General features: G+C 37.9%; 1 protein-coding gene across 7 annotated transcripts in view; it reads left to right on the top strand.

Annotated features, from left to right (window-relative positions):
- The window catches only part of PDE4D (phosphodiesterase 4D), a 1,027,393-nt gene that overhangs the window by 791,548 nt on the left and 216,234 nt on the right, over positions 1-19,611 (top strand). For all 7 annotated transcript variants that reach the window (XM_035014471.1, XM_035014468.1, XM_035014470.1 and 4 more), the window contains one exon: positions 2,027-2,218. In XM_035014471.1, coding sequence (XP_034870362.1) covers positions 2,027-2,218 — 192 coding nt within the window. The remainder of the gene's footprint in view (positions 1-2,026; positions 2,219-19,611) is intronic.

Raw genomic sequence — 19,611 nt, 5'->3', positions numbered from 1 at the left:
CCTGATTGGAGATCCTTTCCCCCTCTGGCCACCCTCAGGATTGCCTAAAGTCCCACATGCATGAAGTGCCTTGTCCAGGTGAAACAGATGTCCCCTGCTTGCACGTCACAGTTGCTAACATACATTTATGGTTTACACAATTATTCATTAGAGCTGGAAGAGTTTCAGGAACAGTAGATGATTAAATCTAGTTAGCTCAGTAACTTTGGTCAATTAACTTTTCTAGGAACTGGTATCCATGTCTATAAAATGACTCTGTTCAACTCGAGAACTTCTCATTGTCTTTCGTGACCAAATAAATACATCTATAAAGTGATGTAATTCTTTAAAAAATTTAAATTGGAAAACTTATATATGAATGACCAAATTAGATTATGGGTTTTTCTTTCTTTTTTTTTTTTTTTTACTAGATGGATTAATTTGGAGTCAGTGTTTCTTATTTAGTTATAGCCTCATAGGTGATTCATGAAACATCAAACCCTTCACTTATCTTCCGCATAGGCCTCCAATCTTGGGGTCATAACACTATTTATTAATAACTCCAATGGAGAAAGTAAAAGAATGTTTTTAAATTAGCTAGTTAATAGTTTGGGTAAATGTAATAGGAAAAACATTGATAACAACTAAACTTGAATTCATTTATTTATTCGTTCAACAGTTTTTTAAACCACGTACTTACTGGGCTATCTGAGCTATTACAGTCCTCTCATAAGAGCATGTGAGACTTGACGTTAATACTGGTTGATATCTGACTAGAAAAGCTCTTTGTAGAAAGTTTATCTCAATTGTAAGGACCGTGACGTTAAGAACTGTGCATTTGTGGTTCTGTCTTTTCCCAACTCTAATTGCCCAGCACAGTACCTTCTATTTATTCAGTCATCTATCCAAACCGCTTAGTAACGGTTTCTGAGCTGCCATGTGAAGTGCTAAGAACACTCAGAGTCTCTATTCTCAGAGAACTAACAGTCTAGGAATGGAGACCAAGTGGTAAGCATTTTCAATTAGTTGTAAATACTACCAATAGGGAGCAGGGAGATGTCCTGGGAGCACAGAGAAAGGCATTTCATAAAGGTGTGGGACATCAGGGCAGCTTTTCAGGGAAAGGATAAGTCTTCAAGGATGAGTAACAATGAGGCGGGGGATAAGAGGGTTGAGTAGTCAGGGGAGCAGGAGATTAGGTAATGATGGCCTGAGTGAGACAAGGAGGGGGTAGTTCAGTGAGTGGAGCATAAAGTGGCTGACGGAAGAAGGTTGCATATTGAGGTTGGGAAAATGGTTAATTGCAACTGAACATGGATAGTTCAGACTCTGTCAGTCTAGCCCAGAAATTCGGACTTTATCCTGAGGACAGTAGTGAACTACTGAAAGGTTTTGAACTGACAAAGATCATGGTCAGGTGTACACTTTAGGAAGACTCTCCACAGGGTTACAGAGTGGAAAATGGATTCAAGAGACTAACTTAAAGGGTCTTATAATAATGTAGGTGAGAGTTGATGAAATCCTGAACTTAATATATTAGATTTGAGGATGGAGGGAAATGGATATAGCAGAAATTCGTGTTTGGATGGGTGTAGGCAGGAGGAAGAGAGAGCCCAGGTTTGGGGAAGCGATGATGTTAGGCATATAATGGGAACTTGTTGAATTGAACCCAGATCGTTACAGGATTATTATGTATTTGTTCTTTTCCTAAAGAATTTTAGTAGAACTATTCTTAGTAGAATGGTTCCTTAGTAGAATGTACTTAGTAGAACTATTCTTTGCAGAATGATTCCTTTTTAACTCAAGTTTAGAGAGACACATGTCTTGTACCTAGTTGATTAACAAAAGTACCCAAAACTTAAGGAAGACAAGAATATGAAGCTATGTGTCCTTTTTTACTTTTGTGTGTTTTAATATTATCATTTCTTAATAGTGGGAATCAGCTGTACATGTTCCCACTTTGACTTCCTAAACCGAAATCTCCCTTTACTAAAATATCAACATGTAAGCATTCATAACAATGTTATTCCTTCTCCTTCTTTTACAGTTTTGATGTGGACAATGGCACATCTGCGGGACGGAGTCCCTTGGATCCCATGACCAGCCCAGGATCTGGGCTAATTCTCCAAGCAAACTTTGTCCACAGTCAACGTCGAGAGTCCTTTCTGTATCGATCCGATAGCGATTATGACCTGTCTCCAAAGTCTATGTCCCGGAACTCCTCCATTGCCAGTGATATGTAAGTACAATGATGAGAAAAGGGAAGAGGGAGCTTCTCTAGAAAATCAGGTACATTTATCTGGTCGGTTGGTGACATAAGAAAACCAATGACATTTGTTCAACTGCATCATTCTCTATGTTCGAAAGAATAGGGAGTAAAATTATACAAGCGATAAATAGTGGATTTAACTTGAGTACCCTGTCACTCTTGAAAAGAAACATTTATTTTCTCAGAGAATACAGTCTGAGAAAAGTGAAAATTAAATATTTAATGGTAACATTTATACTTAAAATATTAGCTTATATTCATGTAGGACCTGAGTTTTAGCTACCTAGCCACATGAACATTTCCTAATATTTCAAAATGCTTTAAACTCAGTTTGAAAACCTTGTGGTAATAGAATGAATAGCAGTTTGAATATATCTCAGTTGAGGTACTCTATAGATGTTTGTACTGGTTTGCCATATCATTTGAGAGATCTTGGGAGGGTTTTGCTAAAATTAAACCATTTTTGAAATATTAATCACTAGAGGCAAGCACTGAAAACATTAGACAGATTTGAATATCATTTAAGACATGGCACAGCTTGGAAAATAATTAAAACTGATAAGCAGGTTTGCAGATCATATACCGTCGTTAACTCGTTTTCTCAGAACACTCCGTTTTTGTGTTTACTGTTGTGTTCATTAGTATTCTAATTTCTGGAAGCTCCTAATTAGGACCTTATTCTCACTCAATACTTGTGCTATCATTTGTAACTGCCCCTGTATAGAGTCGGTCTCTACTTTCCTCCTCTGCATCTGGACGTTTGTCCAAAACACTCACCATCTTTCATGACACCATCTCAAAAACTCAGTACAAGTTGCAATTCATCATATAGGAATTAGGTGGTATGGGGTCCCTGAGGGTTAGTGTTATTCATGGTATGCCAACAGATGATCAACGTATGCCCAATAGGTGTAAATGAGGCTCTAGAAATGAAATCATGTTTTACGCATTTCTCACAACCTGTGGTTCTGGTTGCCATTTTATTAATAGCTGTAAGATGATGATACTATATTCTTTCTAGGAATGAACAACGAAACTGCAGTCATTTTGATTCAAATACTGAATTACTAAACTCCTCTTTTGTAGCTGTCTTTGTTTGAAGCAGTGCAGGAGATATAAGAAAACTGTAAGACAGGATTCTTGATCTCGGTTAACTAATCATCTCATGGAATGACAGGTCTCAGATCTAGTCATTACTGGGAAAGATGACATGTAAGCCCTAATGTGTGTCCCTGTGAGCTACAGGTGAAGGTGTCTCACCACCTAGCTTTCATTATGCACATATCTAGACCATCTTTCCAAAAATATTTAATTCTACTTTTGTTTTTCTCTGCTTTTTTGGCGATGAAAATTTTTCAGTCAGCTCTAGGTCTCCCTATCCTCCTGCCTCTATCCCACAGATCTACATTTGTTCTCTATGGTTCCTTACCATGTTGTATTGCGTTGATATTCTGAAATCTATCTTCCATTCCTACTGACCTCAGAAAATCCATTAATTTAAGTAATATTTCTCAGTTACCCATAGGGTGGAAGGAATGGTGCCAGTCGTTAGAGGAAATATAAGGTGCATCTCATCTCCTGGCCTCATCACTGTGTGTCCTCTCTTCCTTCCTGCTCACAAACCTCCTCTTCACCAGCATATTTTACCACCTTGCAACATATTTCCCCAAAATATAGCCCCTGACCTCTGGTCTGTGCTTTGAGAAACTCTTTTGTGTATGGGTTCAACTATCAGCTTTCATCAAATGACATACTGTTCAGTATCTCTTGTCCTGCAACCTCAGTTGAGCTCCAGATATGTAACACTTAAATGCTTTCTGGGAATTTATAGTTTCTATTCAACTATTATGCTCGTTATTAGTATATGTTCATCATTAGTTCATTGTATAATGTGGACAATGGTGTCCATTTTTCTTCCCCCCCAAACAACTTGCTTTTCCCAATGGCCCAGTCTCTATGTTATTTTTATCCCATATTCTCATGTTTGAAATTCAAGACATTCATTTACTCATTCACACATAATGAAAACACTTATTGAGCAAATATGATATATTCAAAGCTGCCAATCTGCAGATAGTGGGAGGGCTGACGTTTTAGATCATTATAATAAAAAATGGTGAGCACCATCCTTGAGGCATTTACAAAACTATGGGAGCAGAGAGAGGAGGACAGTTTGCCAGTCAGGGAAAGGCAGCTAAGGGGGGTAACATTTGCATAAGGAGAGGCCTAGAAAATCATGGCTCACTTAAACAGCGACAGTCTCGTTGATGTCAATAGTGAAATGTGGCAGGAGAGAAAGAAGATTTGAATCCAGTCTATGGGACCTGAGAGTCACAGAGGTTTTTAGCTGGGATTTGACATGCTCATATTCTTATTTTTATTGCTTCTGATTACTCTATTGTTAAATGATTGTAGAGAGTGAAGTGACTATGGGCAAGTAGGTCATGTTAAAATTTGTAGAAACAAAGTTCGCTAAACATAATGCAAGCCCAGGTGAAGGAAGTGGAGGTTGGATGATGAAGTTGGTCTAGTGGCAGGAGACTTACAAAATGGTGTGTGTGTGTGTGTGTGTGTGTGTGTTGGGGGACAGCCAGTGGGTAGGAAAATCAAAAAGGATGCTGAAGTTTTCACCCTGAACAAGTAAGTGAGTGATGATATTGACTTGAGGAACACAGGTTAGAGGGTGGACAACATGATGGCAGATAATGGATAATGAATTTGGGTTTTACATGATAGAGGATAGAACTCTATGGGAAATGAGACTACAGTTAAAGGATAAGAGCAGAGAGCAGAAACAACTGTCCAGAGGAAGAGGAGAAATTAGAAGAACCAGTTACCTTCTATAATTGCTAGGTTTGGGTTGATACCTGAGTGAAGATAATAGAACTAGAAGCCCACTGGGTTGAGGAGTGAATTCAAAGCAGAGATATCAGCAGATGCAAGCATCTCTTTCAAAGTTGACAAGTTAAAGGGGAAAAGAGGACTAAAACTGCTTCAGGGAGAATTAGGTTCAAGGAAAAATTTCTTTGAATTCAGGACACTTGAGCTGAGGCAAGGAGGGGACATTAAATATGGAGCTGTAGCTGCTGACAAAAATAACCATCATGAGCTCAAGTAAGGGATTAACTTCGGAAAAGTCATAGACAAGTGATGTCACCTATTTCCTAAAATTGATTTTTGGATACCAGTGTATAGATTATTTCTCTTAGACCCTCTACTCTAGTAAAGATTAAATATTCCATGCATTTTATGAAAAGTCTATGTTTTATGTTTAAATGGTGCTTTTCTTTCCAAAGCAAACTTACAAGGATGACCTCATTTTTCCCTGTACCTATTCAAGAGTTTCTTTATTTGACTGGACTCATGTAAGAATGACAAATTGAATCAGGCCTTGATGCAACTCTATAAACTTTTGAAAAATAGTGTCCTGACATGTTCAGCTTTCTCATTCCCCCTGGATATTACACTGGAGCAATAAGATTATAGGCTCTTGGAAAGCATACTTTCTACTAGGAAGATCAAGTTTCTCTGAGAAGCAAGGTGAATAGGATAAATAATTACCATTTTAGTCTTTAATCTGATAGTACACATATCTTCTATACATAAAGGATTATGCCTTCTCTTCATTTGACTCCAAACGTGGCCACATGTAAACCTCTATTTTCTTATCTCACCTAGTTTCTGAGAATGCTGGGAAGATTATTCAGTGTCTGTAATTCAACCGTCCTTTACGGGGAATAACATCATCATATGTCTTAATCACTTTTGATGATTTTATATTTATTGTTCCAGTTAACATTTCCATTGAGAAAACCCCTTAGAAACCTCAAATACAAACAGTACCAGTGAAGGTCTGTGCTTATCTGTGTGAGTGAATTGTCTTGGAGAACTTTTAAATGCTCTTTAACTTGAAATAGAATTGTTTAATTTATTGAAAAAGTGAGGTGGAAAATCATTGCTTCCTTAATAGATGGGATGTCATCATCCTATCTTCTATAAATAGAAACTAGTTAAATAGTGGAGATGTCAGGAGAAAATAAGACTAATAATGGCCATAATGATAATCATAGCACTCATTGGCTGTAATTGTCACCCTTCACTGGGCAAGTATTTTCACAACTGCAATCTGATACTTTGATTACTTTGATACTTTGCATAGTCTTATGGATAGAAACATCATTCTGCCATTTTATAATTAAGAGATCCAAGGTCCTCACAACTTAAACTTTTTTAAAAGCACGGCAAACATTTGGATCATTTCCAGAACATTATGTTGATGATGCCATTATAAAAAAGTGCTGGGAACTGTTGCAGCAGAAACTGCTAAGAAATAGAAGTCACTGTTGACCAAATTCTTTTGACCAAATGGATTACTTGGCATTATGAAAATTTGGTTTTTAATTATATTTTAAGAATAAAATTAAATAAAAGCTCAGGTGTGTCAAAGAAACAGTAAAGAAAATATGTGACTGATTTCTCTTGGAAAATATATACAAATCTATAGGATGAGGCTAAACTTCGCATCTAAAAAACTAGCTTATTTAAGGCAAAAGAGAAATTTCCGGCAACTTCTGCTCAGAGGACTGCCACATAGTTTGTTCAATGTGTCCCCCATAGCAAGAATAATAAGAAAGAGGAAAATTTTCAGTATTAGCATAAGCACAGTAGAGAAATAAATACATGAAAAGTGAATTTAAACTACCATTAATAGTAAGAGGTATCTTATAACAATAGAAATGACTACATAGCAGAAGGTTGCCCAAATGCTGTCATGAAGAAACACGAAGAAAATTACAGAATAAATGAGTAATTACATAAAATGTATGCAGTTGTTTCCCTCTTAAAGTTCCTCAAACTGCATTTAAAGTTGTTTTAACTTCTGAATAACAGTTATTTCTCTTGTTGCACTCCCTCCAGGGATGTATTGTTGTTTGTATTTGCAAATACACAGATATCCTGGGAAATTTAACAGGAGAATTATCAGAGACAAGACAAATAGAATTTAGTCCTAAAACTATGAGTTTATTGAGGACAAGGTGCCTGGCAAACCACTTCAGTTAAAAAGTTTTTCGGTTCACCTGGATAACGGGCCTTCTAGTCCATATCTTCTGCTGAATAAACATTAACATAGAGAATCCAGAGGCAATGCAAGTAGCTCTTTAGCCATACCTAGATACTTATATATACAGAAGAGGGGGGAAAGGTGGAGAAGGGGCAACAAGAAGGAGGTGAGTGGACTCAACATACCATAGAACACTGGGGCCCACTTGGCAGTCTAGCTCATTAGTCCCCATCATCTTATAGAAGTGCAAGACTGCATTGATCAGTCCCTTGATCAGCCACATGTGGACATTCTTCCAGGTAATGGATATTATCCCTCATCCGCTTCTCAAATTGCTGCCCTTTCTTTAGCAGGTAGCAACTCCCTCACCACCTCTTGAGCCCTAATGAGAGTTTTCAGTCCTAGCCATTCTTTGCCACTTCTTGAGTAGAAGGATGCTGTGCCCCTAGTCCTGAGTTTGAAAAAGGAAGGATGATCATTGATCTGTCTGTTCATCTCTTCTGTTACAGGTTACATTATTCTTGCTTGGCCTTACTAGGGGATCTCTAAAAAGAAAAATAAGGGGCACCTGGGTGGCTCAGTAGGTTAACCTTCTGCCTTTGGCTCAGGTCATGATCTCAGGGTCCTGGGATCGAGCCCAGGGTGGGGCTCCCTGCTCATCTGGTAGTCTGCTTCTCCCTCTGCCTCTACCCCCTGTCTGTGCTCTCTCTCCCCCCCCAAATAAATAAACAAAATTGTCAAAAAAAAAGAAAAAGATATGTTGCATTACAAAAGTTCTAGTCCTCCTGGGTTCTACATGAAAAGTTTATAGTCCCACCTAGCTAGATTTTAGATCTTATTACACCAGTGAGTCCATCTCGTTTCTTAACCTTGATTTACCATTTGAGAATCCTCTAACATTGTCTAAACATGGAAAGGTATCATGGCCACATAATCTCTGCCCAAATTCCTGAATTTTCTCGACTAAGGAGTTCTCATCCCAGCATGCATGGTGTAAGAGTAACAAGACCAGGGCCAGGGTTCTCAAAACATGTGCTGAGGTCCCTGGGGCACCCCAGGAACTCACGTGGCTGCTTGGGATATATTACGGGAAACATCAAAGATTACTTTTCTTTCTGTGATACCATAGCTTTACAAAACTGAGTTTTTGAGGATTGCTGTGATCAAAAGCAGGTGCTACACAAAAATCAACATGGAACACAAGATATGGGGGAGGCAGCGTCCGATCTTATTCCAAAGTGAGAAGTTGTGTAGACCTCAACAGGCACTGAACTGCTGTGACAAACCCTTATTCAACAATTTGGACCTAACCACTTAATATTTGGAACTCTTCATTATTTCTTTTGGCCGGTGATTTGCCGTAAACAATTACTGAGAAGCTAAGGGTGTTGTGAACTGAGAAAGTCTGAGAACCTCTGTGTTAGGGTGTTTATACATGTCCTTAGGACTGGAGCTAAATCAAATGTCTGTGTGAAGAGAGATTTTGTTAAGAGAAAGAAAAAAACAACTTGACAGATTTAAAGCCATGAACTTCTTGATGAGCTCTAGAGTAGAGAATTTGTTCCATTTCTAATTCTGTTAGGACCCCAAGTAGAGAAAATCTTTTATTATTGTCAAAAGCAGTATTACTTTGATAATGAGCCCGATAAAGCAGGCTTTTTCTTCCATTCCCAGTGGGTTGACCACTATTACTATTATTACTATAGAGATTTGAGGCAGACACTAACACTAGCCATTAAATACCAAGAACTCTATTGACAGAGTATTCTTGGGTCATTGGCTACTAGAATTACCTTCACTGCTACTTTTTTTCTTCTTCTCTTTTTTAAAAATTCCACTTCTTTGTCCAGTCACTGAGGTCATTTTATTTCTGTCTCAAGAAACCAAAACAACAACAAGGAAAAAACCATACACAAAAAAAACAGGAGCTCCATGAATGGTAAAAAATAATACTTATAAAGTAGTTAAACATAAAGTAGTTGAAGTGTATAACTCTCTCTCTCCCTCTCTCTCTCTCCCTCTGCCCCTCCCCTGCCATCACACTCTCTCAGCCTCTCAAAAAAAATTCATTATTTCTATGGTAAGATTTCTGCAATCTTTTACACCTTCAGGGGAATTTACCCTAATATTCAGCGTGCAATTTTCCTTTCTGAATTTCCGTCATATCCTGTATGTTCCTTGGTGTTTGGACTCTAGTTGTAACTATGGAGGAAAAAAAAAGAAACAAAAAAATAGTCACCTGAGTGTTCCTCAACTCCCATACCTAAGAGAAAAAGGCACTGTGAAGATGAGCTATTTAAACTTCTAAATGTTTGATTATGCAGCTGTACTTTTACCTTAGACTTAATACTTAATAGAGGGTAACATCTACTTTTTAAAAAAATGAGAAGAAAGGGTTGCTTAAAATAAAAATGATCACCCCACAATTCTGTGAGTCATCAGACCCCTGCCGGAGAGGAAACTTGGATCAACCTCGGTCAAGGAGGAACTGGCTTATTTTTCAGTGTGTACAAAGAACACAACCCCTCAGAGCAATTTGTGAGTAAAATAACTAAAATTAGGAAATTTTGAAAACCATCTTCAAGAAGAAAAACTAGCACAGTAGCCTGATCAGTGCTATCAGTGCTGAGTGGCCCTCGGTGAGTGACTCGGGTTGAAATTATTGGTTCTTCCTCTCCCTTGACTTGTAAGGGGCAGATGGCCATTAGGAAAGAGGTTCTAGTTCTTTCAGTTGTGGACCAGACCTGGTGGCTCTCATTTGTTTCCTTTCCCCAATGCTCTTTCCCCTGTGTATTGAGGAGGACTAAAACGAAAACAATGCGGCAGTATATTAGAAAATGAAAATTGTAAATTATAAATTCTGATGATGGGTGGTAGGAATGGGCAGTTGGTGACAGGCCCGGAGAAAGAAGACAGTCCATTCCTGAGGGAGGTGCCCAGTCTGTGTCTTCGACCACATTCCAAATAAAGGAGTATATTAGTTGGTGCATTTTTAATGAGAGTGTCATGCTTTTCCTCATTCAGCAAATCTCGACAGTACGTACTCCATGCCAGGGTACTGTCTGAAGATGCCATAGACCCATTAAAACAAAAGAAAACTTTTGTTGGTATCATGCATTCCTGTCATTTTTTTGTAATTTCTACATAGGAGACTTATCCAGTCAATATTAAGATTCTTATAAATATATCCCTGTTTTCACTACCATATCAGTGACTTTAAATATTTATTTTGCTTGTCAGTCTTAGATCCTGAGCGAATTATTGTCTGAGCCTTATAGGAAAAAGTAATCACAGTGCTGGAACATTTATGGGATGTGTTTCTTGAGATAAGATGTACTAAGGAGTATGAGTAACTCATTCTCACTAAACCCATGCAGTATGAAACATTCAAAGACAGACTATTACAAAAATGGACAAATAAAGCCTTCAACCAGGCCCATGTTTTTTCTTCAGAAAAAACATAAAGAGTATCAAACACTGAGCTTTGCTATTAGATTCCTGGCACTTTGTTGTGTAGCTCAGGTGAGATTTGCTGAAGAAATAGTGCAATTATTCCACCTGCCTATCGCAATTTCTCTCTGGTTTTGTGTCAGCTTTCCATTAATTGTCTTGAGATTTGGGGGGTTTTCTTAACCTTGGTGCAGAAAAATGTGTTGTCATTGATTAGTGGACGGTTATGTCTAGACGTCTATAAGGCGTCAGTTCCTACAACTTCTCACTGGAAGACGACAAGTTAAAAACAGGAAGAGAGAGTAGCTGTGTGCGCCTCTGTAAATGTGGGAATTGCCTGTGACAGGGAATCACTGAAGCAATTCAGTGGATGACCTTGTCTCCTAGTCATGAAGGAGGACGTCCCCAAACAGAGACCTTTCAGCTCACTGTTTCACTCCCAGGGAGAACAAGGCTTGTATGCAGATCACGTGTTTCCCTGTCTCAAATGTCCAGTCCTTCTTTGCAACTTAGAGAACTTCAAACTGAATTTGTTCTCTGCACCAGGGCCAGTTGTGTTTCTTTGGCTGGTTATTTTTTGTGTCTCTTTTTGATTTTTGGTTTTTTGTTTTGTTTTGCCAAAATAGTCAGAAAACAAGCATTACGATTTATGTATAGATTTATCTATAGATCACTATGGCAACTTTTTTTAAGTGCAGTAGAACAAAACTTTCTTCCAATTGTTATTATTTTCTGTTATGAATACATTTCTACAGAAACTGAACAGAAGGCAGTTGATAAAAAGAAATATTTTACATTAAATCATAGAGTTAATTGCATGTGTTGACACACACATGGTTTTTGTATGTGTTCTGTATGTTCAATAACTGAGTTTCTATTCATTTATTCCACCTACTATAGAGATGAGGTAAAATTTCTATGTGTCACTATTTCTTGGTTTCTCGTTTGTTTGTTTTGCATTGTTGACAGGTAGCCCATCTTATATTATGTATCAAGGAAAGGGACTAGTTGTTTCCCAGGCAGACAGCTTGTCTAGAATCCAGTTCTCCAAACACAGAAGCAAAGTGACAAAAATATGTTTTAAAGATTCCTAAACAAACCTTGTATTCATCAGTTCAAGTTTGGGATGTTCACAAGGTCTACCGTGTTCCCTCCTTTGCAGCTAAACTTCAGTAGACTCTTTGAGGAATGAAGTATATACCTTTAGTTCTTGACAAGTAATTGGTACATGCCTAGAAATATACAGAGGAGGAATATATTCTTCAAATTGCCTGGCATCTGTAGAGTCTTTAGGTTGCTGGAGAATTCTCCCAGGAAGTGTAATGCTTGATCCTCAAAACAATCATATTAGGAAAACTAAGGAAACTATCATAAGCTGAATTTTAGAAATCACAAAATTCTGCTCAAAAATATTGTGTCTTGCATGTGATTGAATACATGCATGCACACATGCACACTCCATGAATTAGAATTCAGGTACCTTGACCCTGAACATAATGATTTTGATCAATGGTTTGGCATTTGCTGGCAGGTCCAACAGCCTTTAGATGAGAATGTAATAAATCAGTAAAACAATTAAACTGAAATCTTTATTTCTCTTTAACGGGTTGAAGAATCTTGATGGGCTTCTGGGCAAATCTTTTAGGGCCTTTGCCAAACAATCAGGAATTTTTGTTATGTTAATATATCAACATTCTTTTGCCTCCAAGCTTAGAGTAGATACTTTTTTTTCAGTTATGTTAAAGATGACTCAGAAGTCTTGCAACTGAAGTTTTCTGAAGATTGCTCAAGAGTTGCGGTGGTTAACATGATAGCCATTAGCCACATGTAACCTTCTCATAATTTAAATTAATTAAAATTAAATAAAAGCAAAATTTGGTTTCCCAGTCTCACTAGGCACATTTCAAGTAAGTAACCACATGTGGCTGGTGGATACTGCTTGGACAGCATGGATAGAGAATATTTAATATTTAATATTTCCATCTTTGCAGAAGTTTCTGTTGGACGGTGCTGTTTCAGGGTCTGGGATACGTGCTACTACCTGGTTGCAGAATAGTCTGAACCCATTTAAGCATGCAGAAAGCAACATGGTGTGGTAGAAACTAAATAGTTACTTTAAAAGCCTGTGTTTAAATCCAGCTACACTGCACATTTCTATGTCTTGGGATTTCATGACCCAGTCAGATTTCAGAAACTACCTGGGAGACTGACCAAGGGTTGCAAAGCACATACTTTATCACATAAAGGACACTAACAAGAAAATCCTCATCAATATACACAATCACTTTATTTTTGTTTTTTTGTTTGTTTTTTAAATGAATTTTTTTTTTTAAGATTTTATTTGTTTATTTGAGAGAGAATGAGATAGAGAGAGAGCATGAGAGGGGGGAGGGTCAGAGGGAAAAGCAGACTCCCTGCCGAGCAGGGAGCCCGATGAGGGACTCGATCCCGGAACTCCAGGATCATGACCTGAGCCGAAGGCAGTCGCTTAACCAACTGAGCCACCCAGGCGTCCCCACAATCACTTTATTTTTGAAAGGCATTTTCATTTCAATAAAAAAGAAAGGGCATGATCTCAGAATGAAGGAACGTTTTCAAAAGGTATGTGTTTACCTTGTTTGAAACCTCACCCCATGGTCCATGTTTGTTTTTATTTTGACAAGGACCAATGAACATTCTGTGGGGCAAGCACCAGCTCTCAGCTTGTCATTTGGAAACCATTGAACTCTACCACTTGCCAAGGGCATGACTGCCACTTAGGTCCCCTGAGCCTAGTTCCTTATCTTAGAATGGGAATATGAGTATCCTTTTAATGCATACGCATCAGAATTAAATACTTTATGCCAGTAGAACACAGTGTCTGGCACATAGTAGGCATGCATAAAATGGTACTGCTCTCACTCTTCTCTGTTTGATCGTGCCCTTCTTTTTAATCTACTGAGTCCTTTTACCACAGGAAGATCTTTAAAAATTGTTGCATTAGCTCCCCATAAATCTTTCTTCCTAAAACCCATCCTGGAGAAAAACCAAGAGGGCAGGGTCACTGACCTTAAGAATGGGACCATCGAATAAGATACATTTCTGTGAAAGAAGAACATGTTCTAGAACACAAAGTGAGGGCACTTGTGAAAGCTTGCTGAGTCCTCAGCCCTCCCTTCACTCCTCCCCCTCCACGGAAGTCCGTATTCAAAGCGATGACGGTAATTTGTGACATCCACACCCCTGGAAGAATCCCTCCACTGTAGTGGCTTTTATTAAACAAAATAACTAATATGCTTAGTGACTGTATCTATGGACACTTTTATCTTACTAAAATTGGAAAAGGTTTTAAGACATAATTTTAAAAAGAGATTGTCTTTTGTCCTATCATGTAACTAACAAATTTGAGGGGATTTATTGGTATAATGTACCTTCTCAAATGATGCCTAAATTTTTGTTTTATGACAAATGAAGAGATGACACTTCAGACTAGAGAATTTGTGCTCATGCTGCATTAACTCCACTTCCATTTGCTTTATCATCAGTGCATGTGAGAAGAGCGCACGTGGGCCAAATATTGAGTTTTGTTTTAAGAATTTTGGGGGGTCAAGTACCAGTCTAGGCCGTAATTCTTAAAATGTGAATAAGAAGTGAGCAAATGGTTTAAATTTCAGAAGACTAAATAACTTCTAAGGTCACATCCATTTCTAAAGATATATATATATATATTTTAATTTTAGGACTTTACTTTTAAGAGCAGTTTCAATTTCACAGCAAAATTAAGAGGAAGGCACAGAAATTTCCTATATCTGTCCTACCCCACCCCAGAATGCAGGGTCTGTGTGGACACATTATACTCCTTAAAATGTAATGTTTGCAGAGCAGATGTTCTTTAAAGAGTTTTTTCCATTGAATCATACAGGCAAAATAATAAATTCTCTTTATGTTAATGAGGATGGTGGTGGGTTTTCTCTCCCACAGTACCTTTTTTCCCTCTTATTTGAAGTACAGAGGCAGAAAACCAACATACTTATGTCAAAGGAAAGAGAGCCCAGAAAATTTCCCTAAGGATTATGTGCACGTGCGCGCGCACGCATACACACACACATTTACATATATTTACATATAAATGTCTAGGCACGTAAATGCCATCTCCAGAGGACTTTGTTACATACAGCATGCATACAGTCTTGCTACACTGTGAATATGGACATATGATATTCAGCTACCAGCCAGAACTATCACCTGGTTAGAAACCAAAAATTATTTTATTTCATTGCATTTATTATTTTATTTTTGGGTGGAAGGACATGCAATTCAGTAGGTAGGCAAAGCTTGTTTTGTTTTGTAAGTCATTGGTAATGATGGGTTTTTTTTGGTTTGGTTTGGTTTTTTATTTTTTGCATTTATATGTAATTTCTGTTTATTATCTTTATCATACATATCACCTTCATGAAATGGAAAATGTACTAGAGGTTGGGCATTGTTTCGAATATGCTTTTGGCAATGATAAATATATGACAGATACAGATTTGCAGTATTTAAGTGCAGACCCACCAAAGTCATGCTGCCCAAATTTGAATCCTGGCCCCGTCACTCCACAGGCATGTGACTTTTTGTCCTTCTTGGGCTTCCCTCTCCTCATCTACAAAAAGACTTTAATAAGAGATACTCAATGTAAAAGTGCTTTGTACAGTGCCTGGCACACAGTAATCATTCAATAAATGTTATCATTATTGTTTCATAATCATTGTCATTCTTTGTGATTATTACCATTATTATTTATAATTTTGCTGGATATTTGTACTCTGATTTTTTAAAATAATTATATTGAAAGCCCAGTTTAGAAATTAAAAAAAAATAATAATGGTAACATATTACAAGAGCCTCCAGTGCTAAAACCAACATGACATTGAGGTATTCCACAGGGCATCAGTGAAAAAGACTTCAGAACAAGTTATCACTCAAGTATATTAGGAAATTACAATTCAAGGGCAAATAAAGGGTTAAAAGTATATAAATATAAGATAGGCTCTTTCCTCAATAAACGTAAGAACTTAGATGGCCTCATTCACCTGTTTGCTTTGTTTTTAAGATTTATTTATTTACTATAGAGAGAGGGGATGGGGAGGAGCAGAGGGGGAGAGAGAGAATCCCAAGCAGACTCACCAGTGAGCTCAGAGCCCAACTCTGGACTTGATCCCAAAACCGTGTGGCCATGACCTGAGCCAAAATCAAGAGTCCACTAATCAACTGACTAGGCCACCCAGGTGCCCCTTACCTGTTTTTATATTAGCTTATTTGTCTGTTAAAATTGAGGAAAGAGCTATAAGTTTGTTTTTTCCTTTTTGTGCTGGTATGGAATATAAATACAAAGGTGCTCTTCAGTTAGGGTAAACATTCCAACTTGATGACTGATAACTATAGTTAGCATTGGCAAAATACCATCACAATTCTATATACAAATACACACAAATGTGGCTTGGAGTTTGACACTGAAAAAATTCAGATTGGAAGATACTACCTTACACAATACTGAACAGCTTTAATTTTGCCCTTATATTAATTTACATTATTTTGGGTTCTCAGTAAAATGTTGAACATTCCTGTCAAAATGCAAGTTTTGGTAGTTATGACTTTTGACCACAGGACCAAGCTTTTGTGGTAATGGACTACTTGAATTCTATATTCAGGTCTGGCTGAGGTCGGCTTTGTTATAAAGAAACTTCAATCCCTGGGGTTCCATAAATATGGGTACTACTTAATTTTTTTTTTTTTTTTTTTTACTTAGAGTGGAGCCAGTTCTAAGTTAAAAGGCCAAGCAATACAGAGGAGCAATATCATCAGGTGAATCTGATACAAAAGAAGCACATTTTTTCATTTGTTTTTTGTTTGTTTTAGCAGTATAATGCCTACTAGGAGTTTACCAAAATCATAATGTCTTCTTCATAAGTAATTTTAAAGGGTTCATTATATTCTTCTTTTTAAAAGATTTTATTTTTTAGGGCGCCTGGGTGGCTCAGTTGGTTAAGCGACTGCCTTCAGCTCAGGTCATGATCCCAGGGTCCTGGGATCGAGTCCCACATCGGGCTCCCTGCTCGGTGGGAAGCCTGCTTCTCCCTCTCCCACTCCCCCTGCTTGTGTTCCCTCTCTCGCTGTGTCTCTCTCTGTCAAATAAATAAATAAAATCTTTAAAAAAATAAAAATAAAAATAAAAAAATAAAAGATTTTATTTTTTAATTTGTGAGAGAGAGAAAGAGAGCCTGAGCAGGGGAAGGGGCAGAAAGAGAGGGAGAAGCAGACTCCCCACTGAGCAGGGAGCCCGATGAGGGACTCAATTTCAGGACCCTGTGATCATGACCTGAGCCGAAGGCAGTCGCTTAACCAGCTGAGCCACTCAGGTGCCCCAAGGGTTCATTATATTCTTAAATGTGACACTTGTAGTTTCTCAAAGCCAACAGTATTTTTTTGAAAAAAAAAAAACAAAAAAAAACAGGTCACCTTTTAAAAATGGTATCTATGGAAAAATATAATTTAGTTTCAAAAATGTACTTGGTACCTTTATTGTCTGAAATCATAGTTTTGTGATTTTAATTTAAAAGGGTAACAACATAAAGTATTCAACATCCTCATGAATTTGTACTCAATGAACCCAGTTTTTCATGTAGTATTTTAATATTTAGCTTTATCTTATGAGTGTTTTATCAAAATAAGCACATTTTCTTTAGTGAGTTGTTTTTAAAGGAATGAAGAACTGAAATGAATTTGAGTATTCACACATTATTTAAAATTGTTTTAATTTTAAAATAGAATCAGCACTTAGATTTTAATACATTTGGATTGATATCTACTTGAAAAGTTTAGAGATTACTAAAAATAGACTGGAATCATTAAAAAAATATTTTAAAAGTATAAAGGCATGTGCAATTTTTCATGACTCAATATGTTTATTATTAAAAGCAAGATATAAAATGAAATACACAGTATGATTCTAATTGTATAAGAAATCATGCATTCCATAAAAATCACATATAACATACATGTGCTTACATGCATCCAGAAGGAAAATGTTATTGACAGTTATTTTTGAGTAGTTCTGCACTTTTTTTTGTATTTTCTGAAGTTTCTACAATTAATATGCGATTTACATTCAAAATGTATATATTAGTTTTTTAAAAGGTCAAGTATAGGAATCTGTTTCCATATTAGTTTGCTTGTGTATTTTATATGTTCGTACTTCCGTGAACATGGGAGTAGAGTGGTGAGTAGATGTGTTCCTCCTCTGGCTAATTCTTGGAGGTTGTCAGATAGCCTAGGTGCCCAAAAACCTTTTTATGTACATACTAGAAATGAGAACGTACTTGTTTCTCTACAGTTCCAGAAGAGGTGGATTAAGAGTGAGTGGGGGAATGGGTGATAGTTTTGAGTCAAAGGGAAGAAAGACACCAGGATTTCAAAAGACCAGTCAGTTATCTGTAAGTTTATCCGTTCCCTAATCCTCTCTGACAAACTCCAGGGGAGAATTTCTTTCTAGTTTTAGAGCCAGACCGAGTGAAGCACGGAAGACCTAGAAGTTTGCATGAGATTAGATTCAGAAAGTAAGCCTTCGGCTTCGCTTCAGAGTGCTAGTTCATACGACCACTAGTCGTGCCCAATGTCACTGCCGGGCACGCTCTTCGGAGGCAGCTGGTACTTTGTGGCCCTTAGTGCTTTTGGTACCATAGGATTAGGGGTCTTTGATTAATAAAGTAAACCTTTCTTCAGATTAACGTCATCTGCTTTTCCTTCTGGTTTGGTCATAATGAAGCGTGGAGAGGTCGCATCCTCTTGTGCTACAACACAATTTTGAAACGAGCTAGTTTACAAGAGGCTGCTGTTGGTTGAATTCATTTTGTTAGATGACCAGGGGCTTTGCCACGTCTAAGGACTTGAATAGTTTCCGGATCCCGATGAAGTCTCTGTGAGGGTTTGCTTTGGGGTTGTTGTTCAGCTTTTTGCTAATGTTTCTGGCTTCTTGTGGGAAGAATGAGGGCAGAAAATAAAGTAGCAAGTGAGACAGAAGTAGGGGAAGGATGGCCACAGGCCTGGGGAGTAGTTCTGGACTCTCATCGTCATGCCTCTTTGGGAGAGAAAATTCAGCAGTGCGCGTTCAGCAAGTTCTTGGGAGAGGGGACAGCCAAGCCCTCCCTGCCTAGAGTGGGTGACTCTGTTTTAATCCGTGGTAGCCAGGGCGGGCTACTGAGCACCTCCTTCCACATCATGAGCCTGGCACTGACTGCTGTGACTGTTACCTGGGTACGAATGTCCTCATTGCCCACATGCATGCATTTATACATGCACATACATATGCATACATACACACATGCATGCATGTATACAGTGTCCGAAATGGAGCCTCTTTTCTGATCTCACCCCCCATCCCGTGTCACTCCCTTCCCACCTGTCCCTATAAATATACCAATCCCCCCCTGCAAAAGCTATTTTCTCTCCTTAAAGCTGTTCCTCTTCCTTTTTTGTTAAAGTTTGTTGTTGCCATGTTTGTTTGATTTTATTTAAATGAGAGACAATATTACATAATCCTCTTCAGAAGAATCATATCACCAGGAGGTACCATTTCAAGTCTCCGGACAGTGCTCACTGTGCAAATTTGAATCTAGCTTCTCATCAGATTATAGGGGATCCTAGTAGTCTCTTCCCATTTTAGGGAGCCCCAATAATCTTATTGTGTGGTATTATAACTCCTTCTAGCTGTGCTTTTATTGGCCAAGTTTCTTTGTTTCAAAAGTTCCTTGTTGGTAAGGTCGTTCAAATGCAGCATTTCAGAATCATAGTCTATCATAGGCTTTTCAGTGTGTGTGTGCATTTACAGGTG

The sequence above is a fragment of the Mirounga leonina genome, unplaced genomic scaffold (assembly GCF_011800145.1).
Source record: "Mirounga leonina isolate KUSES-001 unplaced genomic scaffold, KU_Mleo_1.0 Mir_168, whole genome shotgun sequence".
Taxonomy (NCBI): Eukaryota; Metazoa; Chordata; class Mammalia; order Carnivora; family Phocidae; genus Mirounga; species Mirounga leonina.
Note: the sequence above shows the minus strand (reverse complement) of the source record. Positions and strands in the feature narration are given on the sequence as shown.